At 37.3% G+C, this 27,336-nt stretch overlaps 1 protein-coding gene across 1 annotated transcript; it reads left to right on the top strand.

Annotated features, from left to right (window-relative positions):
* The first annotated feature begins 343 nt into the window (after window positions 1-343).
* On the top strand, window positions 344-2,857 carry LOC111878946 (importin subunit alpha-1a). The gene is made up of 11 exons (XM_052767145.1): window positions 344-446; window positions 797-865; window positions 924-1,015; window positions 1,100-1,231; window positions 1,317-1,502; window positions 1,602-1,765; window positions 1,852-1,930; window positions 2,037-2,165; window positions 2,254-2,381; window positions 2,522-2,654; window positions 2,798-2,857. Exons 1-11 carry the CDS (start codon window positions 344-346, stop codon window positions 2,855-2,857), a joined length of 1,275 nt encoding a protein of 424 aa, XP_052623105.1.
* Window positions 2,858-27,336: the final 24,479 nt, after the last annotated feature.

Genomic DNA, 27,336 nt, shown 5'->3' with positions numbered 1-27,336 from the left:
TTCAACTTCCTTTTCTCTCCTTCTCACTTCGACAAACCCTTTCTCTTCTTCTCGGTTCTCGACGTCGACAGCTTCTCCCACCTCCGACGTTTCTCTTGGTGTTGGCGCCTCCCACCTATGACCTCCGTCTAGCCCCGCCCCACCGTCCAACGCTTTCCAGCGTCACCCAGCCGATGGAGCCCCTCATCTCCGACAATCTCACCTCGCCTGCCCTTGCCAGCAACGTTAGGTCTAGTGACCTAGACCGAGAAAACTCAGAGCCTTCGGAGGAGTGGTGGCACTATTCAAATCCCAGCGACGAAAGGAAACTCTCTATCACAGCAACAGAAAGTCGGAGACTGGAATGGGAGAAAGAGAAATAGAAATCGAGAAATCGACTTATACAGTAAATGGGGAAGAATCGATGATGCACACAACATGTTTGATAAAATGCCTCATCCGCCATGGTCTTAATCTACAAGTCTCTCTCTCTCTCTCTCACTCTCTCTCTCTCTACCCCATACTGCTTGACAACCACCCAGGCACCCACCATCCTTCGTCTTCTCTCTGGTTCACCACACTTCTCCTTCCTATGTTTGTTAGATTCGTCATCTGATTGGCGAGTGTTCTGTAAAAAATGATTTTTCCGTTTCATATTTTATGGATACCTCAATCTTCCGTGATGATTATGAATGTAGTCATAGAGTACTCGCTCCACTATCATTTTCAATCATTTTAGGGCATGGAGAGGTAATTTTTCTAGTCGGGGAGGGTTTCAATTATATATCTACTATATCTATTTCTAACTTTTTTACAGAGGATCGTTATGATTTAGGTTTCAGTTTAGCTTCCGAGACACCTCACATGATAAGTGAAGCTGTTAAAGGCATAACTCCATTGAGTTATGAGTTTACTTATCTTGTATCCATTACATTTTTAACCAGAACGCAACCCTCCCATTGAAGAAGTTATTCAATCTGGTGTTGTTCCTCGCTTTGTTGAGTTTCTTGTAAGGGAGGATTTCCCACAACTTCAGGTGAAATTCAACACTCTGTAACATAATATAAAATACACACAATAGTTACATGTATTTTATATAAACAATATATATTCTCTGTAGTTTGAGGCTGCTTGGGCTTTGACTAATATTGCTTCGGGGACATCTGAACACACAAAAGTGGTGATTGATCATGGTGCTGTTCCAATATTTGTAAAGCTTCTTGCATCTCCAAGTGATGATGTTAGAGAACAGGTATATTTTAGAGGTTTTTGTATTTCATAAACTCAATTCACAAATTCATTATCATGACTTTAATTTCACTTTATCTACATGTTAGGTTGTATGGGCTTTAGGAAATGTTGCTGGTGATTCCCCTAAATGTCGTGACCTTGTACTTGCACAAGGTGCTTTGATTCCTCTACTATCCCAATTAAACGAGCATGCTAAGTTATCCATGTTGCGAAATGCCACATGGACACTTTCAAATTTTTGCAGAGGCAAACCACAACCTTCTTTTAGTCAGGTTTGTTTCTGAAAAGACTAAACTACCCACATAGTTCTTTTGGCTCTATCTTTTCAACATTTGTAATGATGAATTCTGATTTGTCTTGACTTTTCACAGACAAAACCTGCACTTCCAGCTTTACAACAACTTATTCATTCAAACGATGAAGAAGTTTTGACAGATGCTTGTTGGGCTCTTTCATATCTTTCAGATGGCACAAATGATAAAATCCAAGCTATTATTGAAGCAAATGTATGTCCAAGATTGGTTGAGCTATTGAAGTGAGTCTTTTCTTCTTCTTCTTTTGAATAAAGTTAGGATCTTTAAAACTTTTTTTTTAAGTTCTAACCTTTTTCTATATTTTTAGTCACCCTTCTCCATCTGTCCTTATCCCTGCTCTTCGTACTGTTGGTAACATTGTTACAGGAGATGATATGCGAACTCAGGTAGCATTTCTTTTCAAATATTTCTCAAAGAAAATTGTTGCATTTGTTTTTAGATTATAGAAAATAAACATAATATTCGTTTCTCACTTTCATTTGTTTGTTGTAGTATATAATCAATCATCAAGCTTTGCCTTGTCTTCTCAACTTGTTGACCAATAACCACAAAAAAAGTATCAAGAAAGAAGCTTGTTGGACTATATCAAACATAACCGCTGGCAACAAGGAGCAGATTCAGGTCATAATTTTAATTTTTTTTAATCAAGATTTAATCATCAAACCTTATTTTCTTGACTGATATATCATCTACTTTGTGATTTTTACAGACAATGATTGAAGCAAATATCATTGGCCCTCTTATTCATCTGCTTCAAAATGCAGAATTTGACATCAAGAAGGAGGCTGCATGGGCTATTTCTAATGCTACTTTATGTGGAAGCCATGACCAAATCAAGTGAGATTCATAAACCTAAAATATTCTCTTCAATTTCCCAATATTTGTGAGCAAATTTCAGGAAATTGCAACACGTTTTTACCCATAATAACTATAAGTTTTGTAGTTACATTGTTTTTTTTACTGATAATAAAATGCAGGTATTTGGTATGTGAGGGATGTATTAAACCTTTGTGTGATTTACTGATATGCCCTGATCCGCAAGTGTTTGCATATGCAGTAAATCCGCAAGTGCTTTTTGCCTCGACTGTTAATGTGAAAAAAAGAATCAAAGTATTATGTATCAGAACATAAATTTAAAAATATATAGAAAATTACAATTATGCCCTTGTATACTGATTGGTTAGTAGCCCAACGTTCATAATAGTGAGCATATCTCTCTAAAGAATTCTTTGCCATTTCACTTCTGTGTTCAGATTCATCATACTACAAATGGAAGTGGAATGAATTACAAGATTAAAGATTTGAGACTTTAAAAAATGAATAATTGTAATGTTTTATTGAATTTAGAGTAAAATACAATTAGTTTTATTACATGATGTTTATAATTCATGCATGTTTACAGCTGCATTTGCAACCTTGTTCTAACAACAAACCCACATGTAGTATTTAATTGTTTATTTACGGTTGTGCCCCTGAACTATTATGTATTAACATCCATAAGCCTTTTGTTCTTATGTTAGTTAAGATTCATAAAGATACTTATGTTCTAGCTAAATATAAATAAGTCTTTCTAGTAGCCCCACCCTTATCCTTAGCAACATAATTAATTACATTAGCATCTAATGTAATTCGGTTCTGCTTACAGTAACGAGGAAGAAGCAAGCCATTGTATCTAGTAGTTTTGGAGGAAACGAGACTCAAGCAAAAAGCAAACACACGGAGAGTTATTGGCAGATAGTAAGCTAGATAATGCAATTGTATATTGTGCTTCTCTTGAGTTCATTTTTTTATAACATTTACTCACTATTGGAATAATTATTTGTATTTGACATATTAGTGAAATGAATTATCTTTGTTATTTATGGTATTTTATTTGTATGACATTAAATTCTATGCAATGGATTGTATATTTTGTATATGATATGTATTTTCTATTATGAGACATTAAATACAAATTTAATTTGAAAATTAGTAAATCTGTAAATATTTTTTTAAACATTTAAATTTATGATACGCAAAAATGTGTGTCATCTTCATTTATGACATGGCCTTTCTTGACAGGGGCTTTCTTGATACGCATTGCGTGTCATTAACACACGCGTCATAAGGTTACGACACGCGAATGCGTGTCATCTTCCTTTATGATAGGGCCTTCCTTGATACACATTGCGTGTCGTAAACGCGCGTCGTAAATGAGCGTCATAAATGCGCGTCGTCTCTCTTTATGACAGGGCCTTCCTTGACACGCATTTGCGCGTCGTCTGAGCCTTTTACGACGCGCAATGAGCGTCGTAAAAGGCTGTTTTTCTAGTAGTGATGTATTCAGAAAACAGTTGAACTTCTAGAAAACAATGCTTATTGAGTTTCTTAAGTTCATATTTCTAATACTAAGACGCTTCGATAAGACTTTATCTAAGCTTCTCAACCTCATACACCTTTTCTTAGATAACTCATGTGTGTGTCTAAACGATTCTAGAACTTATAGCAATAAGTGTAAAATGTTCAGACCCATTTGCCATTTCCCACAATTCAAACTATGAAGAGGGATGCCGTAATCATATTTGAATTTGAGAAATCCAAATTACACAATGTTATCTTCAAAATCTTTCTTAGTGAAAGCGTTTCCTCACAATTATTTTCATGAAGGAGAGAAACCTTATGACACTTAGATTTTATGGTGTATACGTTCTTATCCATGTGTATATTTCAGAACCATAATCATAAGATAACGTTTGTGACAAATCCAAACTCTTATGGACAGAACTTGTTCATTCTTGATTTCTTGCTATCAAGGGTCCCACCATTTCTTCCAAGTTATTGAGCAGCTTACTCCTATCTTTCAATGTACTTTCCGTTGATCAAGGTGCGTTTCCCATATTCAATCCATTGAGAACTCATAGAACTCACATGCATAGTTGACTAAAACTGGAATGACACAGAAACGAGAATATGTCAACATGATAGGTTAGAAACCTCAAGTCGTGTGCTAGTGATTATTTATTAGGTTTATTCTTGATTAGTTCTTGAAAAGTTTTCAAGATCATATAGACTCCCATTAACCTCTTGACATATATGATTCTCTTGTCAAGAACATTCCTTGACAAAACAATTATTCAAGTGTTAGTGTGAAATTCTATCAAGACTAACACTCAACTTAATTTGTTCTAGTTGGTCTTTGTCTTCTTCATGACATCACAACTTACAAATTTTAAATGTGTAGGAATAAGAAAACTTTCTCTATTCCACATTTAAGTGTTATAAACCTATTTAAGATGTGTCACTCAATGTCACAATCTTAACTTTAATATTCGATATTGGAACGAAGTATGATTCATCTTAATGAATCAACCACTACAATAATTCTCAATTCCTCTTCTTAGCCAAAACTAGTGCACTTAGGTATCGTTAGAGGATGAATTGTAATATGGTTCTTACAATTATCAATATGATCATAAAACACAATACAAAAGTACTCTCCCTTCTTCTTAGATTGGAGAAACTTTTTATCTTTCTACCTAATTGATTCTTCTTATTTGTTCTGCTATTATTGAGACTTTTCAATAATTCAGAATTATAATTAATCTTGTAAGCATAACCATATTTACTAAGCCTTTAGTAAATCATGACGAATAATTTTATTGTTATTTATGGTAGAGTTGACTAGCACACAACATTGTGTACCAGACCTTCTAGTCCTTTACTTGACTCATTGTCAAGGAATTAGTCTTAAAATTTCTAAGTATCAAGATTTCCATACAACACATGATTTAAATCATATGATTCCAAGATCCTTTACAATTGAAACTTGGGATATGGGAATCTTTCCTTACTTAGAAAACTACAACACTACCATAAATAATATAACCAAGAATCTCATCTACTTAATATTTCTTATAATTGAAACACATAGACATCAATTCTCATAATTTCCATTGCAAGGAAACATAAATAAGACAAAATCAAAATTTATTTTATTGCGGAAAAATATATATCCTTACAATGTAAATGAAAACTATGCTATTACATATTCCTAAGCAATCTACCATAACTCTAAGCAGCAGCTCAAAAATCCGATCATGAATCCATGCGATCGTAATCTATTTCTTCGCGATCAGACCCAGCTTGCTCCTTCCTTTAAGCTTCCTTTCTTTTCTTCGATCCTTCAAAACATCGAAATGTAATCTTATCATATCATGTATTAAGAATCTCCAAATAGGAACTTAATGGAGTTAGATGGTGGATTTTACCTAAAGCAAAGTCATACTTCTTGACTCTCCCATCTCTTAGATCTCTTAGGTAGTGAGGGCAGCTTCGTAACCAATGCCCCTTCTTTTGGCAGTATAAACACATGGATTCTTCTGGAATGGTACAAGGGACTATCTCAGACTCAACCTTTCTCTTCTGTAGAGAAAACCTTTATGGACTTCCAATGTTGCCATTGCCCATAGAAGGTTGGGATATTGATTTATCAGAAAAATTTGCTCCACTAGTGTGCCAAATCATTTATGATTCAGCAACAATAAGCAAATACGTCAAATCAATGAGGGTCACGTCGTGGTCCATCATATAGTACTCTCTAACGAACTTACCATATGATTTGGGAACTGATTGAAGAACCAAGTCAACAACCAACTTCCTTAAGACATCGACACTCAACATCCTTAACCTGTCAGTGTGTGACTTCATTCTTAAGACGTGTGCACACACAGACTTTCCATCTTTGTGTCGCATTGCCAATAGGGTTTGAGTGACCTTGAACTTTTCAAGTCTTCGAACACATGGGTTAGGGAGAATTATTGGAGGAGGTGGAGGAAATGAAGCATGATTTCCATTTCCACAATCCAATCGTGGAACATCATCTTCACGTTGAAAACCATTTTCCAATGGATTTAGGAAGACCGTAGTTATCAGACTTTGACATCTACAAACGGGAGAAATTTCAAGTTTAGTTGATTGAGTCCTTAATAAAACACCCAAATGAGATATTAAGGCTAGGATCCAACATAACGTCCTACAAATTAGAAGAGGGATGTCGTAATCCAACTTGCAGAACATTTGAAGGTAAGTGAATGACGATTCACTAATTTTCCACCATGAAAAACGAAAGGAAATTTAAGTTTTAAATGTATTGAAAACTCCTAGATCTTTTGAGATTCATTAAACTATTCAATGGCATGTTTAAATCTCGATATGCCCCTCGATTTGTGACTGGGATGCCGAGGATCACAAAACAGGGTGTGAATAACCATGCAAATATACATGGTGCCCCCAATGTTACAGTCACCTATTCGATGTGCCGGTTAACCACACACGCTCCATCAAACTATGACAACCATCGAGTCACCCTTTGCCACCTTTGCATAGAACCGAATTAGTGTGCCGGTTAACCACACACGCTCCACTAACATCTTAGCAAGGGTACAAAGTGTAATTTCATGGAATTGCATCAATTCACTTTTACCTAAAGTAACTAAGATTGGGAATTTTGTAAAACATTTAGCTACTTTATTTTTTTTCATTATACTTTTAATGAGGAGAGGGTTTGCCCTATCCTACCCGTTCGGCTAACGACCCTCCACCAATTAAGGAAGCGGTGGGTGAGAGTGGACACCCATTAAACGACCATTTTATAGGCCATAACCTTATACACCCCTTATAAATCGGCTTCGTGAATGAGTCCTACTAACGGTAAGACTAGCATTTAAGTTATACATATAATATTAGACTTTTAATGTTATACATAGTATAAGGGTGTATTTTACACTTTTAAAATACTATGTGGTTTAATTTTATAAATTAAAATTTTAATTTAATCAAATATAAACCAAATGATGATGGATTTATTAACTTTCTTTTAATTATACTTTTAATTAACTTAATAAAACCAAAAGGGTGAAATTTGAACTTTTCAAAACTAGGGTTTTAGAATTTAACATTTTAAAATTAAACTTTTAATGAAAATTTAAATTCCAAAACTTGAGGGCAAGTTTTGAAACTTTTCAAAACTTAAGCAAGAACATTCTAGATCAAATTACAAATAATAATAATTAACCAATTAATTAGTAATTATCTAAATATAACCTAATTCAATTTCTTGGAAGATAATCTATCAAATAATTCAAATAAATCAAGTTTATCACATAAGGCAATGATTATCTAATTAATTTGACAATTATCTTCTATTTTGGTAAGGATGTCTTTTTAAATTAAACAATTAATTTAACCTAATCCCTTAAATCCCCTAAAATTCGAAATTATGGGATCGGATAATTTAAAATCTTTAATTACCAAATATAAACACTTAAAAGATAATTACAATATATGACATTTATCCAAATCCCTAGAATTTAGGATCTAATCTTGGGGAAGAAGGCAATTTTGAAATTCAAGGGTTGGATAACCCTAGAATTCGAAATCTTGGAGGCTAAGGAAAGGGTTTGGGAAACCCTAACGAAATTTTGAAATTTAAGGCTTGTGAACCCTAAATTCGAAAATCATGCCTTCAGGGTTTATTGGCTATAAACCCTAATTTGTCAAATTCATACTTTTGTATAAAAAACTAATTGAAAATAAAACCAATGGCTCTGATACCACTGATGGTTTTACACAAACAATCCTATGTGTGCATGCAACCCTAGAGTTGGATCTATGTTATCACTATTAGTTATACAACATTATGAACACATAAAGAAATCTTGCATGCTTCTAGTAATTTCGAAAATCACAAAGAAGGATGAAATACATACCTCTTGTTGTTATATTGTAATAACAACTTGAATCTTGAATCTTCTTGTCTTTGAAAGCAAGTACCACAAGTGTAGTACCTCTAATGGCTCACAAACACGAAGAGCAAATGGAGAGGCAAGAAAGAGAGAAGGGAGGTATGAAATTCAGCTCTAGGAACCCTATGAATCAAGTCATAGACGAATTTCATATACCAAGGGGTGTTTATATAGGTATAGGGATTAGGGTTTCAGTCCTTATCCTTAACTGGTTGCTTGCCCACCAAGCAGCCCAAAGGATAACCCTAGAAACCTTATCATGGACGAATTCTAAGGCCTTATCCCCTTGAATTCGTCCACCTTATCTTATAGGGCATCCATTGCCCTACTTTGCAACTATCACATAATTACAGTTCAGCCCCCTAGTTTAGTTAACTTCTTTTAATCATAAAATTAATTTCTTAATTAATTCTTGACCAATGTTAACTAAATAAATATGATTTCTCCTTTAATATATTATTGATATAATATACTAATAAACCATAATAACCTCTTTTCTCTATTATTTCTCCAATCAAGTTGCTTTGGTGAAGGCAACCCAAAAGGACCATGCACAACCAGGTCAAGTACTTACCAAATATGGTTACAGGCTTAGACACTAATCCAACAGTCTATTAGGGTGATGCTAGCCATTGCTGCATTTCATGATTATGAAATATGGAAAATGGATATCAAAACCGATTTCCTTAATGGGAAGTTGGCTGAGGATGTTTACATGGCTCATCCAAGGGTTTTTTTTAAATGTGAAGCATCCCAATAGAGTGTGCAAGCTTGAGAAGTCCATTTATGGACTTAAGCAAGCATCTGGCAGATGGAATCTTTGCTTCGATGAGAAATTCAATGAGTTTGGGTTTGTACGAAGCGAAGATGCATCATGTGTATATGTCAAAGCCAGTGGGAGTATAGTTAGCTTCCTCATATTGTATGCCGATGACATACTACTCATAGGAAACGACATCCCGACACTGCAGAAAGTTAAGTCCTGGCTCAGGAAGTGCTTCGCTATGAAGGACCTCGGAGAGGCTTCCTATACTTTGGTTATAAAGATAGTGAGAGACCGAAGTAAGAGACTAATAGGACTTAGTCAGAATACTTACTTGGACAAGGTGCTAAAACGTTTTAGTATGGAAAACTCAAAGAAGGGAGAATTACCAATCCAAAGTAATGCCAAGTTGAGTAAGACTCAAAGTCCGAGTACCGAAGCCGAGATAGAAGAGATGAGCCGAGTACCTTACGCTTCCGCAGTTGGTTTGATCATGTATGCTATGACTTGTACTCGCCCTAATGTGGCCTTCGCTTTGAGCATGGTCAGTAGATATCATGGGAACCCTGGCAAAGCACATTGGACCGCAGTCAAGAATATTCTTAAGTACCTTCGGAGGACAAAGGAATGGTTTCTAGTCCTCGGAGGGAGTGATGACTTAAAGGTGCGAGGGTATAGTGATGCCAGTTTCCAGACCGACAGGGACAACTATCGTTCACAGTTGGGTTAGGTCTTTACCCTTAATGGAGGAGGAGTGACTTGGAAAAGTTCCAAGCAAGAAACCGTAGCTGATTCAACGTGCGAATCAGAGTACATTGCAGCGAGTGAAGCGTCAAAGCAGGCGATATGGTTGAAGAACTTCATTAGAGACCTTGGAGTTGTACCTGCCATAAAAGATCCTATGGAAATTTTCTGTGATAATGAAGGAGTGGTTGCCTTAACCAAGGAACCAAGGGATCATGGTAGATCTCGACATATCGACAAAAAATATCACTTTATTAGACATCGAGTAGAAGGACTCCTCGTAGTAAAGAGGGTATCGTCAGAGGATAACCCAACAGATGCGCTTACGAATGGACTGAAACATGTTGAGCAACATGGAAATGATTTTAATGGACCAACAGGTAATAATTTTACTAAATTAAAATAAAATAATATTTTAATATATTATATTTAATAATACAACATGTGTTATGACCTACATGGCACTAAAAGACAAGCAACAATCAAAAAATCTCATCAATGTATTTCTAGCCTTGTTTAATGAAGGAGTTGTTACAGAAATCTCTAAATTTGGTATGGCTAGAAATGAAGGAGATTACATGTTGATTGGTCAAAGACATAAGACAAATTTCTACAAAACAACGACAGTTCGTGTATCAGTTCCTTTTGTTGATAGGATCGATCCTTTTAATTTTGTGACTTTCTAAGATTTGATTGCCATAAATTATGACACTCGTGTTGCATTTGATAAGTTTTTTCTCTTAACAAATTTTCATGTATATATATTATATATTACTTTTAGAACAATTTTTTAATATAATAATAATAATATATTTCCTTATATATTACCTTTTGTAGATTTTATTGGTCAAGTTGTTTCTACTAATCCTATTAGAGTGATCATGGACAAAAGAAGTGAAAAATGTTAATGAATATGGTTGCTCAAGATCTAAGGTACTTTTCACCTCTCCTTTATTATTTATTTACCATGTTTAATATTTATCTCCATATAACCCAACAATTCATTTATAGTGGTAGGAAAGTTCAAGTTGCTTTGTGGGATGGTTTTGCATTGAAATTGAACAACTATATATTGTAACATCAAAATGATAATGCCCGCGTTAGCATCCTCCTACGTATGGCAAAACTCGAGACTTGGGGTTGTAAGAATATTTTTTATTTTATATGTCCATATCATTACATTTATATTTTTTTAATAAGATAAATTAATTTATTAGTAAAATTTTTATTTCCAGGGCAACCTCAACTCGGTAACTGTTTGTTTGGGTCAAGATTGCACATCAATGATGATATCTCTCACATTTTAGAATTCAAAAAAGCGTATGTCTTCTATCAATAAATAATAGCTTAATGTTTGGTTTTTCATTATTCTTAATCATTAATTATTTATGTTGTTTAATTTCTTTTTTTCTTCTTATATGTTGTATTGCTGATATGGATTTGAATATTGAGTCATCCATTAATATTCCACAACTTAATACTTCTGACCCAGGCAGAAGATTACTACCTTCGATTTCCAATCAAGAACATTGATGATATTCCAGATTATAATGAGGTATACTTAAAAGTATTAATATTTTCCATCAATTTTAAAATTTATAAACGCATAACACAACTGATATATATATATATATATATATATATATATATATATATATATATATATATATATATAAGATATTATTTTTATACATTCTTTTTAGAACTTTTGAACTAAGAAATAGGTGTGTGCATCACTGCTACTGTCATCAGTTTTGATTTAGACGAAGGCTGGTATTCATTTTATTGTTGTGACTGTTCAAAAAAAGTAAGTAAGAATGATGATGATAGTAATGTTGAACCATTTAATTTTGATGGTTGCAGTGGAGTTTCTGATGTTTATGGCAAGTAAGTTCATAATTTCACATCTGTAAACTTATTGTGACATTAAAATTTATCGGATTGTTTCAATGTTTATTTTAGTGTCCATTAAATTGTTATATTATAATTTTTAGGATGAGGGTCGTAATTCATGTTCAAGATGAAACTGGTTTTGCATCTTTTGTATTGTTTGATTGTCATGTTAAAGATGTTATTCATGGCGGTAATCAGTGGTTGATGGAAAAGATATCAAAGGTAGCGTTGATTTTTTTTTCTGTATTTTCAATATTAGCAACATTAACTAGCGATTTTTTATGTACTTAGTGATTATTTCTGGAATTCCCAACCACAAACTTATACTAAAAAAGGTGTTCCGGTCATGTTAGTTCATAATATCGACCAAACCAAAGGACTATGCAATGGTACTAGAGTACAGATCGTATGGCTTGGAAGACACATCATTGAAGCCCGAATCATATCTGGTAGATTTTTCAATGAAACTACTTATATACCTCGCATGAAGTTAACCTCGTATGATAAAAGAATTCCTTTCCGTTTTCAGCGGAGGCAATTCCCGATAGTTGTTTGTTTCGTTATGACCATTATCAAAAGTCAAGGACAATCATTATCATATGTTGGATTATACTTGCGTAGACCTGTTTTCACTCATGGTCAGTTATATGTAGTTATTTCCCATGTCACAAGTAAAAAAGGTTTGAAGGTACTCATATATGACGTGAAAGGTCGTTCAACTAATAAAACAAAAAATCTTGTCTACAAAGAGGTCCTTCAACGATTATAGATATTTATCAATTTCAGTGTATCTTCTACACATTTCAATAATACCAATAGCCATAATTTTTTTTAATTATTATGCAATATCTATAGATGTTTGTATGTTTTTTATGCATTCCCCTGCATTTAACGCAAGTTATAATCTAGTAGACTCCCATAGCAGAAGCAAGAGTTTGTGCTTTGGAAAAGGAAATAAGGTAATGGTTTGTGAATGCTAGCTTATCAATTACATCAGAAATACAAAACTCCAAAGCGATTTCACCATGGCATAACATCAAATAGTTGGTGTGCAATAGAGATCAACTTAAAATGGGTGTCTAAATTAGTAGAAAAATAGAAACTATTCAGGCTCAAATAGAAAAATTAAACACAACAAAATTAGTTTACAACTGATTAGCGAACTTTGGGACATCAGGATATTTACATTTTCATATGCCTTCAAATGATGAATATGGTTTTAAAATCCCTACACACATAGAAATCTCAAAGTAAAAGGAAGAATAGAGTAATATTGTGTCCTTAATTATCGATTGTCTCCTCCAAATATAGGTGATTGTTGTTGAAATTGATGGTCATTATGGTCGATAGTGAATATCCACTGTGTGAGCGATAAATTTGGGCAGATTGTGGGATCGAAAACGAAAAATTGACAGATTAGTCGAGAAATGAATCGATCATTAAAGATAGGTGGAGATGCGAATCGGTCGTCGGAAATGAGGCGAAGATCGATCATCGGTTTATCGTTGTTGTTATCGTAGGATTTATGGCTACAATTTTCAGTTGGTGAAAAAGAAAGGATTATAGAGGGGAGCTACGCCGAGTAGAAAAGCCAACGACGATCGATCATGTACCAGTTGGACAGAGGTGCGTCGTCGGACGAAAAAGTATGACCGGTAGATGAGGACTGATCGTAGGCTTGAGAAGTTGAGAGAGATAAGAGAAAGAGGGTTCAAAGTTTTGAAGTAAATTAAGAATTGAGTCTGATGGTGGATCTAAATATTTTTCTCCCAAAATGCGCATTTTGTAATGTTAATAAGATACCTTGTGACAACCCGATATTTCAACTCTATGTAATGACCTAAAAAGTCAATTATTGTAACCACTTTTATGATAATGAAATTAACTTCGAAAATAAAATGTCCAAAAAGTTTCTATTTAATTACCTACTGCGATAGATGTCCTTAAACCGTGATCGTACGTAAAAAGAACGCCCAAATCCGACTTCGTATATTGAAGTTATGATTTTTCCAAGTTCGGCTTAGCAGCAGGCAGCTAAAAACTCGAATCGGAGATCGAGCGACTTTTGGCCGGAATGATCTAAACGAGAATCGAAGGTCTCGACAATGGTAATTCAGCGGTAAAAAGTCTGGCAAAAACCGACATTAGATAAAGAAGTTATGAATTTCTAAAGAAATTCCTTAATCACGACATTTTAAAAATAAATAATAAAAATAATTTCGAAATTTGCCGACGGAGTCTAAACGAAAGTTGTAGAGCGTAGTCTCACCTACGCGTGGATATAAAGACCATCAAAAATGGAATTCATATGAAGAAGATATGAATTTTAGAAGTTTATTAATTAAATTAAATATAAATTTAATTATAATTGTTTGGTAATATCCGAAGGGAGTCAGCAGATAGGGCCGCAGTACGCCCTGCGTACCCTCGTACGCCCCGCGTACTCAAGGCCTTGGCCTCGGATCGTCCACGTCCCGACCTATGCGAAGCTACCCCTTGTCCCATCCGAAATCCGAGGCAGTCGAGGACTCGGTCATGCATGACGTACGCGTACGCCCGGCGTACCGAGGTGGTTCCAGCCCCTATAAAAGGGATGCGAGGGTTCCGAAGAAAGGGCTCCATTTCTCTCCTCTCTTGTGCGTTCTTGCCTCTTTTTCCGTGCCCGTTCTAACCTGAAGCCCCGGTCATTTTGCTCAAGTCCCCGAAGGTCGTTTTTACTCTTGAGATTCCCGAGAATCCCGAGGAAATCCATTTCCCGAGACGAAATTCTGCCCGGTTTCCATCTTGCTTTCTTCAAACCTTCAGGTGAGTTCATACCCCTACAACCACACTTTAAATGCTTTTTAAATGCTTTTTTTAAACACTTTTAAGGGGGGGGGGGGGGGGGAATACAAGTAAACACACGACTAAAATCGTGTGAAACATCGATCTTTTTCTATACTTTTCATATTGTTGTTTTAACTATCTTTTGAAGTCATCATCATGCAAAACACCTCACAACACAGCTTTACCCTCTTGGGATACAATATGTTTTATAAATAGAAATAATGTTTTATTTATACGTTTACATACAAATACATCATATCAAGGGTAACATTCTTTAATAAATCATTTTATGCATTCAAAAAACTTATGATTTATGCTTTGTCAAACATTGTGAAAAAGGATAAACTTTGCATACAAAACTACTACTTTAATAAAGACTTAGTTGAGAATCCGTGAGACATGTATATCTTCAAATAATACCTTTTTGCTAAAAGGTACCGCTACAAGTCCTGTCTATAACCAGAGTCTCCCGTTTGGAGAACGTGTCAAATGTGTATAGATCTATACGGGAAGTCATGATCCCGTGTCCTGACTGTTAGCTACAGTCCGTCCTTTGGGGTGATAGTTTGTCATAACGCTACGACGCCTGAAGAACGTCGCTACATGCATATTATGTTTAGTATGGTTATAAAACTCATCGGATATACAATTATTATAGTACTTCTGATTGATGAATGAGTAGCTATTAAAACTATTCTTCATCTAACAAATTGAAAACTTCTAATAGGGTTTATTATATAAATTTATGCTTCAACCTTCTAAAGCATGTCATTTGCTTTCGGTTTTTAGTCTGGGACATTAGGCTAACTATTACTTTAGGAAAATATGGGATTTTCCTGTATACAAAACAAACAACTAATAGGAAAATAAGAGATTTTCTTTATTCAACTATCTACATTATTCAATACAAATATTCTCATGCATTTCATACTTTTATAAGAAAATAAGGGATTTTCTTGGAAAACATACACTCAATTTGGAATGGCATACAAAATTTCTAAACCACTTATGAACTCACCAACTTAATTGTTGACACTTTTCTCTTTGAAATAACTTGTATTCTTAGGGAACCGCTAAGCAGGTTTGGAAATCAACTTTTGGGGATTAACGCGCTGGCGTTAATTACTTCTTTTGAAAGATGTTTATGTATTTATCTTTTTAACATGTAATGAATACAATTATGTTAACATTTTTAAAACCTTTATATATGTATGGTGGTGTGTACTTTCCTTTCTATGAACTGTTATGATACTGAATATGACGTCCTCCGCCCCCGAACATTTCTGCCGTTCTGGTTTGGGGGCGTGACAGATTGGTATCAGAGCATCGTTTATAGTGAATTAAGTATATCAAAACCATTTTTTGGTATACAACTATAAACTCAACTGGGCAAAAACACTCTGAGAAGAGTCATACTCTTGAAATTAAATTTATTTAGTTTTTTTTAGCATGTACTCATTTCATACTAATAACAGTTTCATATCGGATTATTTTAGAAGTATTATAAATAAGTGGTGCAGTGCAGGTACGCCTTGGGACATGTAATCGGAACTGGGAAGAATATAGCCTGATCAACTATATTTTTACAAGAGCCGACTAACATGTGCCAAGGAGCGTCTGCAGTGGACAACAAATTTAAAACTTATCAAAAGCATATCGTTAAATAATACTAAGGGAGTATTTGTGTATCAACAACCATTAAACTTAAGGGTAAATTTCATGTGCTCTAGCTTATAGTAAATTCTTAACCCTATTCTCGTACAGACTCAATGGCTGGATTCCATCACCCCAATGACCCCTACTACCCCAACCAAGGTAATGGAGGATGGATCGAAGAAGATCCCGAAGTAGACGAAGAACCTATAGAGTTGGATGAAGGAGATGACTCTGGTACAGATTCAGAGCCAGAGGTCATCAATCCACCGGTCCCACAACCTCCCGGCTATGTGAGGAACTTCCAAGGACCCACTCCTGTATGGGGGAGTCACCTCCACCATTGGAGCCAACAACAAAACCTACGCCCTCCCTACGACATGTGCCGAGACTTCTACGATGTCTGCGATGGAGGTTCAGCTGATCGGGCACTACCAGTAATGGTGGGCAAGCTAGCCAATCAGTCCTACCAATCCGAAGATCAAGCTAGCCGGATTCGGGATGTCAACGTAGAAGTACAGGTTCACACTTCTGACATCCGTAGGCTGGATAGAATTCAGGACAATGCCCAACTCCAAACCGAGGCATTCCAAGCACAAATGATTGTAGCCCTAGCTGAATTAAGGGAACAACAAGCCGCTTTTGATAGGCGTCTAATGGAATCGAAGCAATCGGATGCGGAGTCAAGCTCCAAGCGCAACCTACGTCGCAAGTAGTGCTTGTCAAAATTTCAAATTTTGTTATAAATTAGGACTTCGGATAAGAGTATTATTTTCTTTAAACTTTTTATAATCGGAGACCTTTAGAAACGTCAAAATTTTTTGTCTAAACTCGGATGTAACACAACTATATGTTTAATATATATAGGGCATATCCCTTTCGTATGTTAATTATGTGCAGTTCATTCAATTCATAAGTATATCTATTCAAACACCATTTGTAAATCAAGCTCCAGACCCAGTGTTGGTCAAACCAAATTCTTGAACTATTAAAGAAAGTTAACTCAATATCATTCAACTCTCAACCACCAAAACTTATAATCTCTCATTTTCTTTTGGCAGCGCGATGCCTCCTCATCCAAACCTAAGGCCCAGACCGGGCACGACGCCACCACCACCTCCACCACCAACGTATGATCCAGCCATGGTCCAGGCTGCTATCACAGCAGCAGTAACAGCAGCTCTCTCGCAAATAAACTCCAATGGAAATGGAGGTACAGGAAGCAGCACGAATCATTCAAATCGTGGCACTGGTCATGGTCAAGTAAGAGAATGTACTTACAAGGAGTTCTCCAACTCAAAGCCAAAAACTTTTAATGGCATTGGGGGAGTCATTACACTAATGCAATGGTTCGAAAAGACCGAAACAGTCTTCGAGATCTGCTCATGCCAAGAAACAAGCAAGGTTAAGTTCGCTGCTTGCACCTTCATAGATCAAGCCCTCACGTAGTGGAAAAGCCATGTGAATTCTGTGACTCTCACCGTCGCCAATGCAATGAGTTGGGAGGATCTGAAGGTTCTACTACTGGAAGAATACTGCCCAAGGGGCGAAGTGCAAAAGCTTGAGCAAGAGCTCTGGAATCTGAAGATGACTGGGTCTGATCTAGTCGCCTACACAGCTAGGTTCAACAACCTCGTTGCATTGTGCCCTACCATGGTCAACCCCGAATCAAATAAAGTTGAAAGGTACATTTGGGGGTTGTCACCCCAGATTCAAGGGCATGTCCTAGCTTCCAACCCTATTACCTACAACAGCACTAAACGCCTGGCTCAGCGACTCATCGACCACGGGGTAAAATAGGGTACCATTGCAGCTACCGCCAATCCATCTAAGGAGGCACAGGGCCAGAATAGGCCTTGGAATAAGAGAAGGGGACAAACCCTACAGGAGAACCCCAAGAAACAACAAGTAGTAGCGATCCACGCTATTACTATACCTACCAACACTGCCCCCACAAGCTCATACAATTGGAAACTTCCGAAATGCAACCAATGCAACTTCCACCACCACGGTCTCTGCCGTGACCTCCAATGCACTAGGTGCAATAAAAAGGGGCATACAACACACTAATGCAAAGAGCCGACACAACAATCCGCCCCCGCTGCTAATACCGAAGTAAGTCATGCCTGCTTTGAGTGTGGAGACACGAGACACTACCGCAGGGACTGCCCGAAGGCAAACAAAAGGAATACCGGCGGAAGGGGCCGAGTATTCGCAATGGGACAAGATGAAGCCGTTGCGGACCCCACTGTTGTTACGGGTACGTTTCTTCTCGATAACTTGTATGCTTGCATTTTGTTTGATAGTGGAGTGGAGAGAAGTTTTGTGAGTCACGATTTTAAAGGCCTGCTAAAGCCATTACCACAATCATTAAGTGAACCATTTATAGTAGAAATGGCCAACGGTAAAACCAAAGGCACTAAGGAGATATACTTAAACTGTACCCTAACTCTAAACGATAATTCCTTTCCAATCAACCTCATGCCAGTCTCGATTAAGAGTTTCGATGTCATCATTGGCATGGATTGGCTGAGTTCTCATCATGCTAACATTTTATGTTACGATAAGGCCGTTCGCCTTAATCTGCCAACCGGCGAAACTTTCTTTGTCTTGGGCGACAAACCTAGTACCACTCTTCGTATCATCTCAAACATCCAAGCTCAGAAGTGCCTACGCAAGGAGTATCACACGTTTTTGGCACATGTCGTGGATGTGGAATGCGAAGTCCAGGACGTCAAGAATGTGCCTGACGTATGCGATTTTTCCGACGTTTTTCCCGAGGACCTTCCAGGAATACCACCCGCGAGAAAAGTCGAGTTCATAATCGATCTGGTTCCCGGATCTACCCCAGTAGCCAAAGCGCCCTATCGGTTAGCCCCGACGGAGATGCAAGAGTTATCCAGCCAACTGAATGAGCTACTCGGAAAAGGATTCATCAGGCCGAGCTTCTCGCCTTGGGGAGCACCCGTATTATTTGTGAAAAAGAAGGATGGATCATTCCGGATGTGCATTGACTATCGAGGACTCAACAAACTCACCATCAAGAACCGTTATCCCTTACCCCGAATCGACGACTTATTCGACCAACTCCAAGGAGCCAACTACTTCTCCGAGATCGATCTGAGGTCAGGATATCACCAGCTGCGAGTCCTAGAGAGTGATGTTCCCAAGACGGTGTAACAGCCCGGAATTTCAGGTATTGTTATAATTATGTTTTTGGGGTGTTTTAGAGGGGAATCGGCGAGTTGGAGCCTAGACTCGCCGAGTAGGATCGTGGACTTGGTCGCGGGTTCGCGACTGGGCTCGACGAGTCCAGATATGGACTTGGCGAGTCTGCGCTGTTTAGCGAAAACCCTAACCGTTCAGGTTTGGGACGTATATGAAGGACTTATTGGCCGTCATTGTTCACTTTAGCCTTCTGAGAGAAACCCTAAATCGATTGTGAGCGTCTGGAGCAAGGTTAAAGGCCATTGTTGATTTTGGAAGAGTTATTGTGCAAGGAAGAAAGGCTTGGCTAAGGGAACAACAAGGGGAGTCACGTTCTGAGGATTGGGGACACAGAGAGTACATCATCCAGGTAAGAATTCGAGTATACTCTGCTATATTGATGTGTATATGGATTTAGGGTTTATGGAACCCTTTTGTGACTAGATTGAATGTTACCCTAGTCCCCCAAACGATTGGAACCCTGTATTGGGACCTTTGGAGGTCCAGAATGTCCCATGCCTGAGCATTTCGGGAATTGATGGAGGTTTTGGATTGGAATCCTTATGCCTTAGGTCAAAATGTAAATTATTAGTCATGGGGTGTATCATGAGCACCGAAATGAGGACCTTACGTGATGGATCAGTCTAGGAAGGCCAGACCTATGAATGGTTGGAGTAGTTCTGACCTTAGGAAACAGTTTGAGCGGTTGCATGGCATGGACTCGCCGAGTTCGATGAACAGACTCGGCGAGTAGCTTGAAGATTAACGGGGACTCGTCGAGTTGTTCTTCAGACTCGACGAGTTGAGTCGGGGTGGCCCCGCAATTCTTCCAGGAGTAACTCGTCGGGTCAAGGAGGATAGTCGACGAGTAGAAGGGGAATCTTAGAGAATTGGAGGACGTCTAGACTCGCCGAGTCGCTCTAGCACTCGCCGAGTCCGGTCATGTTGACCGTTGACCGTTGACCGTTGACCAGAGTTGACCTATGTGTGACTTCTTAGGGACAGTTAAACTTAGAAGATAAAAGTATTAATAAGAGATATATGATGTTATAGGGAGATTGTAGCTCGGCGGATCGAGCACGAGTGATTTCAGGATTTGCTAGCTTTCAGTATTCACGAGGTGAGTCTTCTCACTATACTGTACCCGGAAGGGTTTGACTGTGTGACCGGAAGGTCAGGTATGATATGTGATATGTGTGCTATATGTGGTAAGTTATATGTTATATTCGTTATGTATGTTATGGGCCGGAAGGCGATTATATTATGGGCCGGAAGGCATTATGTTATGGGCCGGAAGGCGATTATGTTATGGGCCGGAAGGCGTTGTGTTATGGACCGAAAGGTCGGCGTGGGTAGGACCGGAAGGTTTACCCAGCAGGGACAGAAGTCCCCTGAGACACATGGACCGGAAGGTCAGGGCCTGGAAAGGCGTATGTGCGTAAGTTGTATATTGGGGAACTCACTAAGCATTTATGCTTACAGTTGTTATGTATGTGTTTCAGGTACTAGCGAGGACCGTGGGAAGGCGCCGGCGTGATCTGTACACACTGAAGGATGTTTTATGATCTTGGGATTTAGACAATTTGTATTTGACATGACACTTAAATTATTTATGCCTTGTTTTGAGTGAAAACACTTTATTTTTAAAATGAAAAATTTGTTTGAAAATTTTGCGTTGTTACAGACGGCCTTCCGAACGAGATACGGACATTATGAGTTCGTAGTGATGCCGTTCGGACTAACCAATGCCCCAGCCGTATTCATGGACCTAATGAATCGGGTATGTCGTCCATTCTTGGATAAATTTGTGATAGTATTCATAGACGACATACTCATTTATTCAAAGAATAAAGAAGAGCATAGTCAACATCTGAGACAAGTCTTAGAGACGTTACGAACTGAGAGACTCTATGCAAAGTTCTCGAAATGCGAGTTTTGGATTAGAAGGGTGGACTTCCTCGGTCACGTGGTCAGCAAGGAAGGAATCCACGTGGACCCATAAAAAATCAAGGCTATCAAAAATTGGTCTGCACCAACTACACCAACAGAGATTCGCTAATTTCTAGGTCTTGCTGGTTATTATCAAAGGTTCATTCAGAACTTCTCCAGCATCGCAAAGCCTCTTACCGCCTTAACTCAGAAAGGGGTGACCTACAATTGGGGAGAAAAACAAGATGCTGCATTTCAAACTTTGAAACATGCCCTTTGCAGTGCGCCCATTCTTTCTCTTCCAGAGGGGACCGAAGATTTTGTGGTGTATTGCGATGCTTCGAAGCAAGGGCTGGGCTGTGTACTAATGCAGAGAGGAAAGGTTATTGCATATGCCTCGCGTCAACTGAAAACGCATGAAGTCAACTACACCACTCATGACCTAGAACTTGGAGCAGTGGTCTTCGCTCTGAAAATCTGGAGGCACTACCTATACGGGACCAAGTGCACCATCTTTACAGACCACAAGAGCCTTCAACACATCTTCGACCAGAAAGAGTTAAACATGAGACAACGACGTTGGGTTGAAATGCTCAACGACTACGAATGTGAGATTCACTATCATCTCGAAAAGGCAAACGTCGTGGCCGATGCCCTTAGTCGTAAGGAGTACTCTGGTCGAAGAGTAAAGTCATTAACCATGTCGATCCATTCGCACCTGTCAGCACAAGTCAAGGAGGCTCAAATAGAGGCCTTGAAACCCGAAAATGTGACAGGTGAGACCCTTAGGGGGATGGACAAGAACCTAGAAATCAAGAGTGACGGAGTACGCTACCTCATGAACCGAATCTGGACACCCAAGTTTGGTGGGTTCAGAGAGGTAGTTATGAGCGAAGCACACAAGACTCCATACTCCGTGCACCCAGGGTCAGATAAGATGTATCTAGATCTCAAGCAACTCTACTAGTGGCCAAACATGAAAGCAGAGATTGCTACCTATGTGAGCAAGTGTTTGACTTGCGCCAAGATAAAAATAGAACACCAAAAACCCTCAGGTCTACTCCATCAACCTGAAATACCTGAGTGGAAATGGGAACATATTTCCATGGACTTCATAACGAAACTGCCCAAAACTCAGGGTGCCCAAGATACTATTTGGGTGATCGTCGACAGACTGACCAAGTCCGCTCATTTCTTACCGATCAAGGAAACTGATAAGATGGAAAAACTATCGAGAACCTACATCCGAGAGATCGTATGACTTCATGGAGTGCCGATGTCTATCATCTCAGATAGAGACAACAGATTCACTTCCAGATTCTGGAAATCATTGCAAAAATCCATGGGAACAAGGTTGGATATGAGTATAGCATACCACCCACAAACTGATGGACAGAGTGAGAGAACGATCCAAACCTTGGAAGACATGTTGCGAGCATGTGCAATCAACTTTGGTAAAGCGTGGGATGTTCACTTACCTTTAGTCGAGTTCTCTTATAACAATAGTTATCATACTAGTATCAAGACTGCTCCATTTGAAGCCCTTTACGGCCGTAAGTGCATGCCACCTCTGTGCTGGACGGAAGTAGGCGACACGCAGTTGGCAAAAGGTCTAGTCCCTGAGAGCACCCTCACTGGCCCGAAGATCATCAGAGAAACGACTGAAAAGATCATTCAAATACGAGAACGACTGAAATCCTCAAGGGAAAGGCAAAAGAGTTATGCCGACAAAAGACGAAAACCCTTGGACTTTCAGATTGGAGACTGTGTACTGCTAAAGGTCTCACCCTGGAAGAGCATGATACGCTTTGGAAAGCGTGGGAAACTAAATCCTCGGTACATTGGACCCTTCGAAATCATTTCAAGAATTGGTCAAGTGGCTTACAAACTCCAACTTCTAATCGAGCTTAACAAAGTACATCCAGTATTTCACGTATCGAACCTGAAAAAGTGTTTGTCCGATGAAACACTAGTAATTCCACTCGATGAAATCGAACTTAACGAAAATCTTAACTTTGTGGAAGAACCCGTCGAGATCATGGATAGGGAAATTAAATGAACTAAGCAGAGTCGAATACCAATAGTAAAGGTTCGCTGGAATGCTAAGCGAGGACCTGAATTCACATGGGAACGAGAAGATCAGATGCAACAGAAGTATCCGCATCTTTTCCACAGCCCCTAAAACTTTTCTTTTGTATTTAATTTCGGGACAAAATTCCCTTTAACGGGGGGATGATGTGACAACCCGATATTTCAACTCTATGTAATGACCAAAAAAGTCAATTATTGTAACCACTTTTGTGATAATGAAATTAACTTCGAAAATAAAATGTCCAAAAAGTTTCTATTTAATTACCTACTGTGATAGATGTCTTTAAACCGTGATCGTACGTAAAAAGAACGCCCAAATCCGACTTCGTATATTGAAGTTATGATTTTTCCAAGATCGGCTTAGCAGTAGGCAGCTAAAAACTCGAATTGGAGATCGAGCGACTTTTGGTCGGAATGACCTAAACGAGAATCGAAGGTCTCGACAATGGTAATTCAGCGGTAAAAAATTTGGCAAAAACCGACATCAGATAAAGAAGTTATGAATTTCTAAAGAAATTCCTTAATCATGACATTTTAAAAATAAATAATAAAAATAATTTCGAAATTTGCCTACGGAGTCTAAACGAAAGTTGTAGAGCATAGTCTTACCTACGCGTGGATATAAAGACCATCAAAAACGGAATTCGTATGAAGAAGATATGAATTTTAGAAGTTTATTAATTAAATTAAATATAAATTTAATTATAATTGTTTGGTAATATCCGAAGGGAGTCAGCAGATAGGGCCGAAGTACGCCCTGCGTACCCTCGTACGCCCCGCGTACTCAAGGCCTAGGCCTCGGATCATCCACGTCCCGACCTATGCGAAGCTACCCCTTGTCCCATCCGAAATCCGAGGCAGTCGAGGACTCGGTCATGCATGACGTACGCGTACGCCCCGCGTACCCTCGTACACCCCGCGTACCAAGGCGGTTCCAGCCCCTATAAAAGGGATGCGAGGGTTCCGAAGAAAGGGCTCCATTTCTCTCATCTCTTGTGCGTTCTTGCCTCGTTTTCCGTGCCCGTTCTAACCCGAAGCCCCGATAATTTTGCTCAAGTCCCGAAGGTCATTTTTACTCCCGAGATTCGCGAGAATCCCAAGGAAATCCGTTTCCCGAGACGAAATTATGCCCGGTTTCCATCTCGCTTTCTTCAAACCTTCAGGTGAGTTCATACCCCTACAACCACACTTTAAATGCTTTTTAAATGCTTTTTTTAAACACTTTTAAGGGGGGGGGGGGGGAATACAAGTAAACACACAACTAAAATCGTGTGAAACATCGATCTTTTGCTATACTTTTCATACTGTTGTTTTAACTATCTTATGAAGTCATCATCATGCAAAACACCTCACAACACAGCTTTACCCTCTTGGGATACAATATGTTTTATAAATAGAAATAATGTTTTATTTATACGTTTACATACAAATACATCATATCAAGGGTAACATTCTTTAATAAATCATTTTATGCATTCAAAGAACTTATGATTTTTGCTTTGTCAAACATTGTGAAAAAGGATAAACTTTGCATACAAAACTACTACTTTAATACAGACTTAGTTGAGAATCCATGAGACGTGTATATCTTCAAATAATACCTTTTTGCTAAAAGGTACCGCTACAAGTCCTGTCTATAACCAGAGTCTCCCGTTCGGAGAACGTGTCAAATGTGTATAGATCTATACGGGAAGTCATGATCCCGCGCCCTGACTGTTAGCTACAGTCCGTCCTTTGGGGTGACAGTTTGTCATAACGCTACGACGCCTGAAGAACGTCGCTACAGGCATATTATGTTTAGTATGGTTATAAAACTCATCGGATATACAATTATTATAGTACTTTTGATTGATGAATGAGTAGCTATTAAAACTATTCTTCATCTAACAAACTGAAATCTTCTAATAGGGTTTATTATATAAATCTATGCTTCAACCTTCTAAAGCATGTCATTTGCTTTCGGTTTTTAGTCTGGGACATTAGGCTAACTATTACTTTAGGAAAATATGAGATTTTCCTGTATACAAAACAAACAACTAATAGGAAAATAAGGGATTTTCTTGATTCAACTATCTACATTATTCAATACAAATATTCTCATGCATTTCACACTTTTATAAGAAAATAAGGGATTTTCTGGGAAAACATACACTCAATTTGGAATGACATACAAATTTTCTAAACCACTTATGAACTCACCAACTTAATTGTTGACACTTTTCTCTTTGAAATAACTTGTATTCTTAGGGAACCGCTAAGCAGGTTTGGAAATCAACTTTTGGGGATTAACGCGCTGGCGTTAATTACTTCTTTTGAAAGATGTTTATGTATTTATCTTTTGAACATGTAATGAATACAATTATGTTAACATTTTTAAAACCTTTATATATGTATGGTGGTGTGTACTTTCCTTTCTATGAACTGTTATGATACTGAATATGACGTCCTCCGCCCCCGAACGTTTCCGCCGTTCTGGTTTGGGGGTGTGACAGATTGGTATCAGAGCATCGTTTATAGTGAATTAAGTATATCAAAACCATTTTTTTGGTATAAAACTATAAAATCAACTGGGCAAAAACACTCTGAGAAGAGTCATACTCTTGAAATTAAATTTATTTAGTCAAATTTATTTAGGCAATAACACTCTGAGAAGAGCATCGGTGAAGGAGAAGAGGAGTCTTCGTCAAATAGGGGTGGAGACGATGAGGATTGAGGATGGTCGATGATTTTGAGATTAGACTACAGGTTTTTGAGGCCGATCGTTTGAAGATAAAGATGGGAGAATACTAGTTTCTAGGAAGTTAATGAATTACCATAATTAAATATGCAAATATTACTATAATACCCTTAAATGATTTATTATTTCATCAATTCTCATTGGTACATACATGTACACGATAAGTGTTAGAAACATTTGAACCTAGATCATATATATATATATATATATATATATATATATATATATATATATATATATATATAGGCTTAGGTTATTTTGTTTTTACTAACTATTGTGTGCCAGAATGCACAGATGTAGACCACCGAATGAATAAAATCAACAATCATGATCTGAGGGTCTATGATATTTCAATAGGGTAGCATGTATCATATAATCACATAAATTTCAGCAAAAGGGTATTTTGGTCAATTAACCTATTTTAAAAAAGGAAATTTTTGGATTTTAAGGGATTATTAATACCCTTATTTTTAAAAAATCTGAATTTTTTAAATTAATTCTAATTAAATTTTAATATTACTTTTAATAATAACCGATTTTATTTTGTAAGAATGACAAAAAGTCAACAATAAAATAGTAAATATATTTGCGGTTTATTCTTCTAGAATATTGTTTCATTTAAGATACTTTTTATATTAAACATGCTTAAAGAATTATACAACATATTATCAATAATAACATTTTTTAAAGAATACATATTTTATTCCTTAAGAATCACTATTTACATTCACCAGTAAAGAAAAAGACTATAACAATTATTACAATCATTCTAAAAAAATTATGACTAATAATGGTTTAAGGATTACATTTATTCTTAAAGATTAAAACTAAAAATTTTTAAAAAAAGAAAAAAAACATCAAAATCTAACAAAAACACTACTCTATTCCGAAAGAATATTATTGTTAAGAAACAATTTATAAATTTTGACAAAATACATTATGTTAGAATACAATATCCTTCTCCATGTTTTCCTCTTTTTCCACATTAATGACAACCTCTTCAAAACCGAAATTCACAAGGAAAACATAATCAATTTTCAAATATTAAAATTTTTAAAGCATTAAATAGAATAAAACAATAAATTCTAATAGAATGTGATATACATTCAAATAGAATATAGCTATAATTTCTACAAAGCAACATTAACATTCATCCCTAAACTTGCA

This window comes from Lactuca sativa, chromosome 1, assembly GCF_002870075.4.
Source record: "Lactuca sativa cultivar Salinas chromosome 1, Lsat_Salinas_v11, whole genome shotgun sequence".
In the NCBI taxonomy this organism is placed as follows: Eukaryota; Viridiplantae; Streptophyta; class Magnoliopsida; order Asterales; family Asteraceae; genus Lactuca; species Lactuca sativa.
Note: the sequence above shows the minus strand (reverse complement) of the source record. Positions and strands in the feature narration are given on the sequence as shown.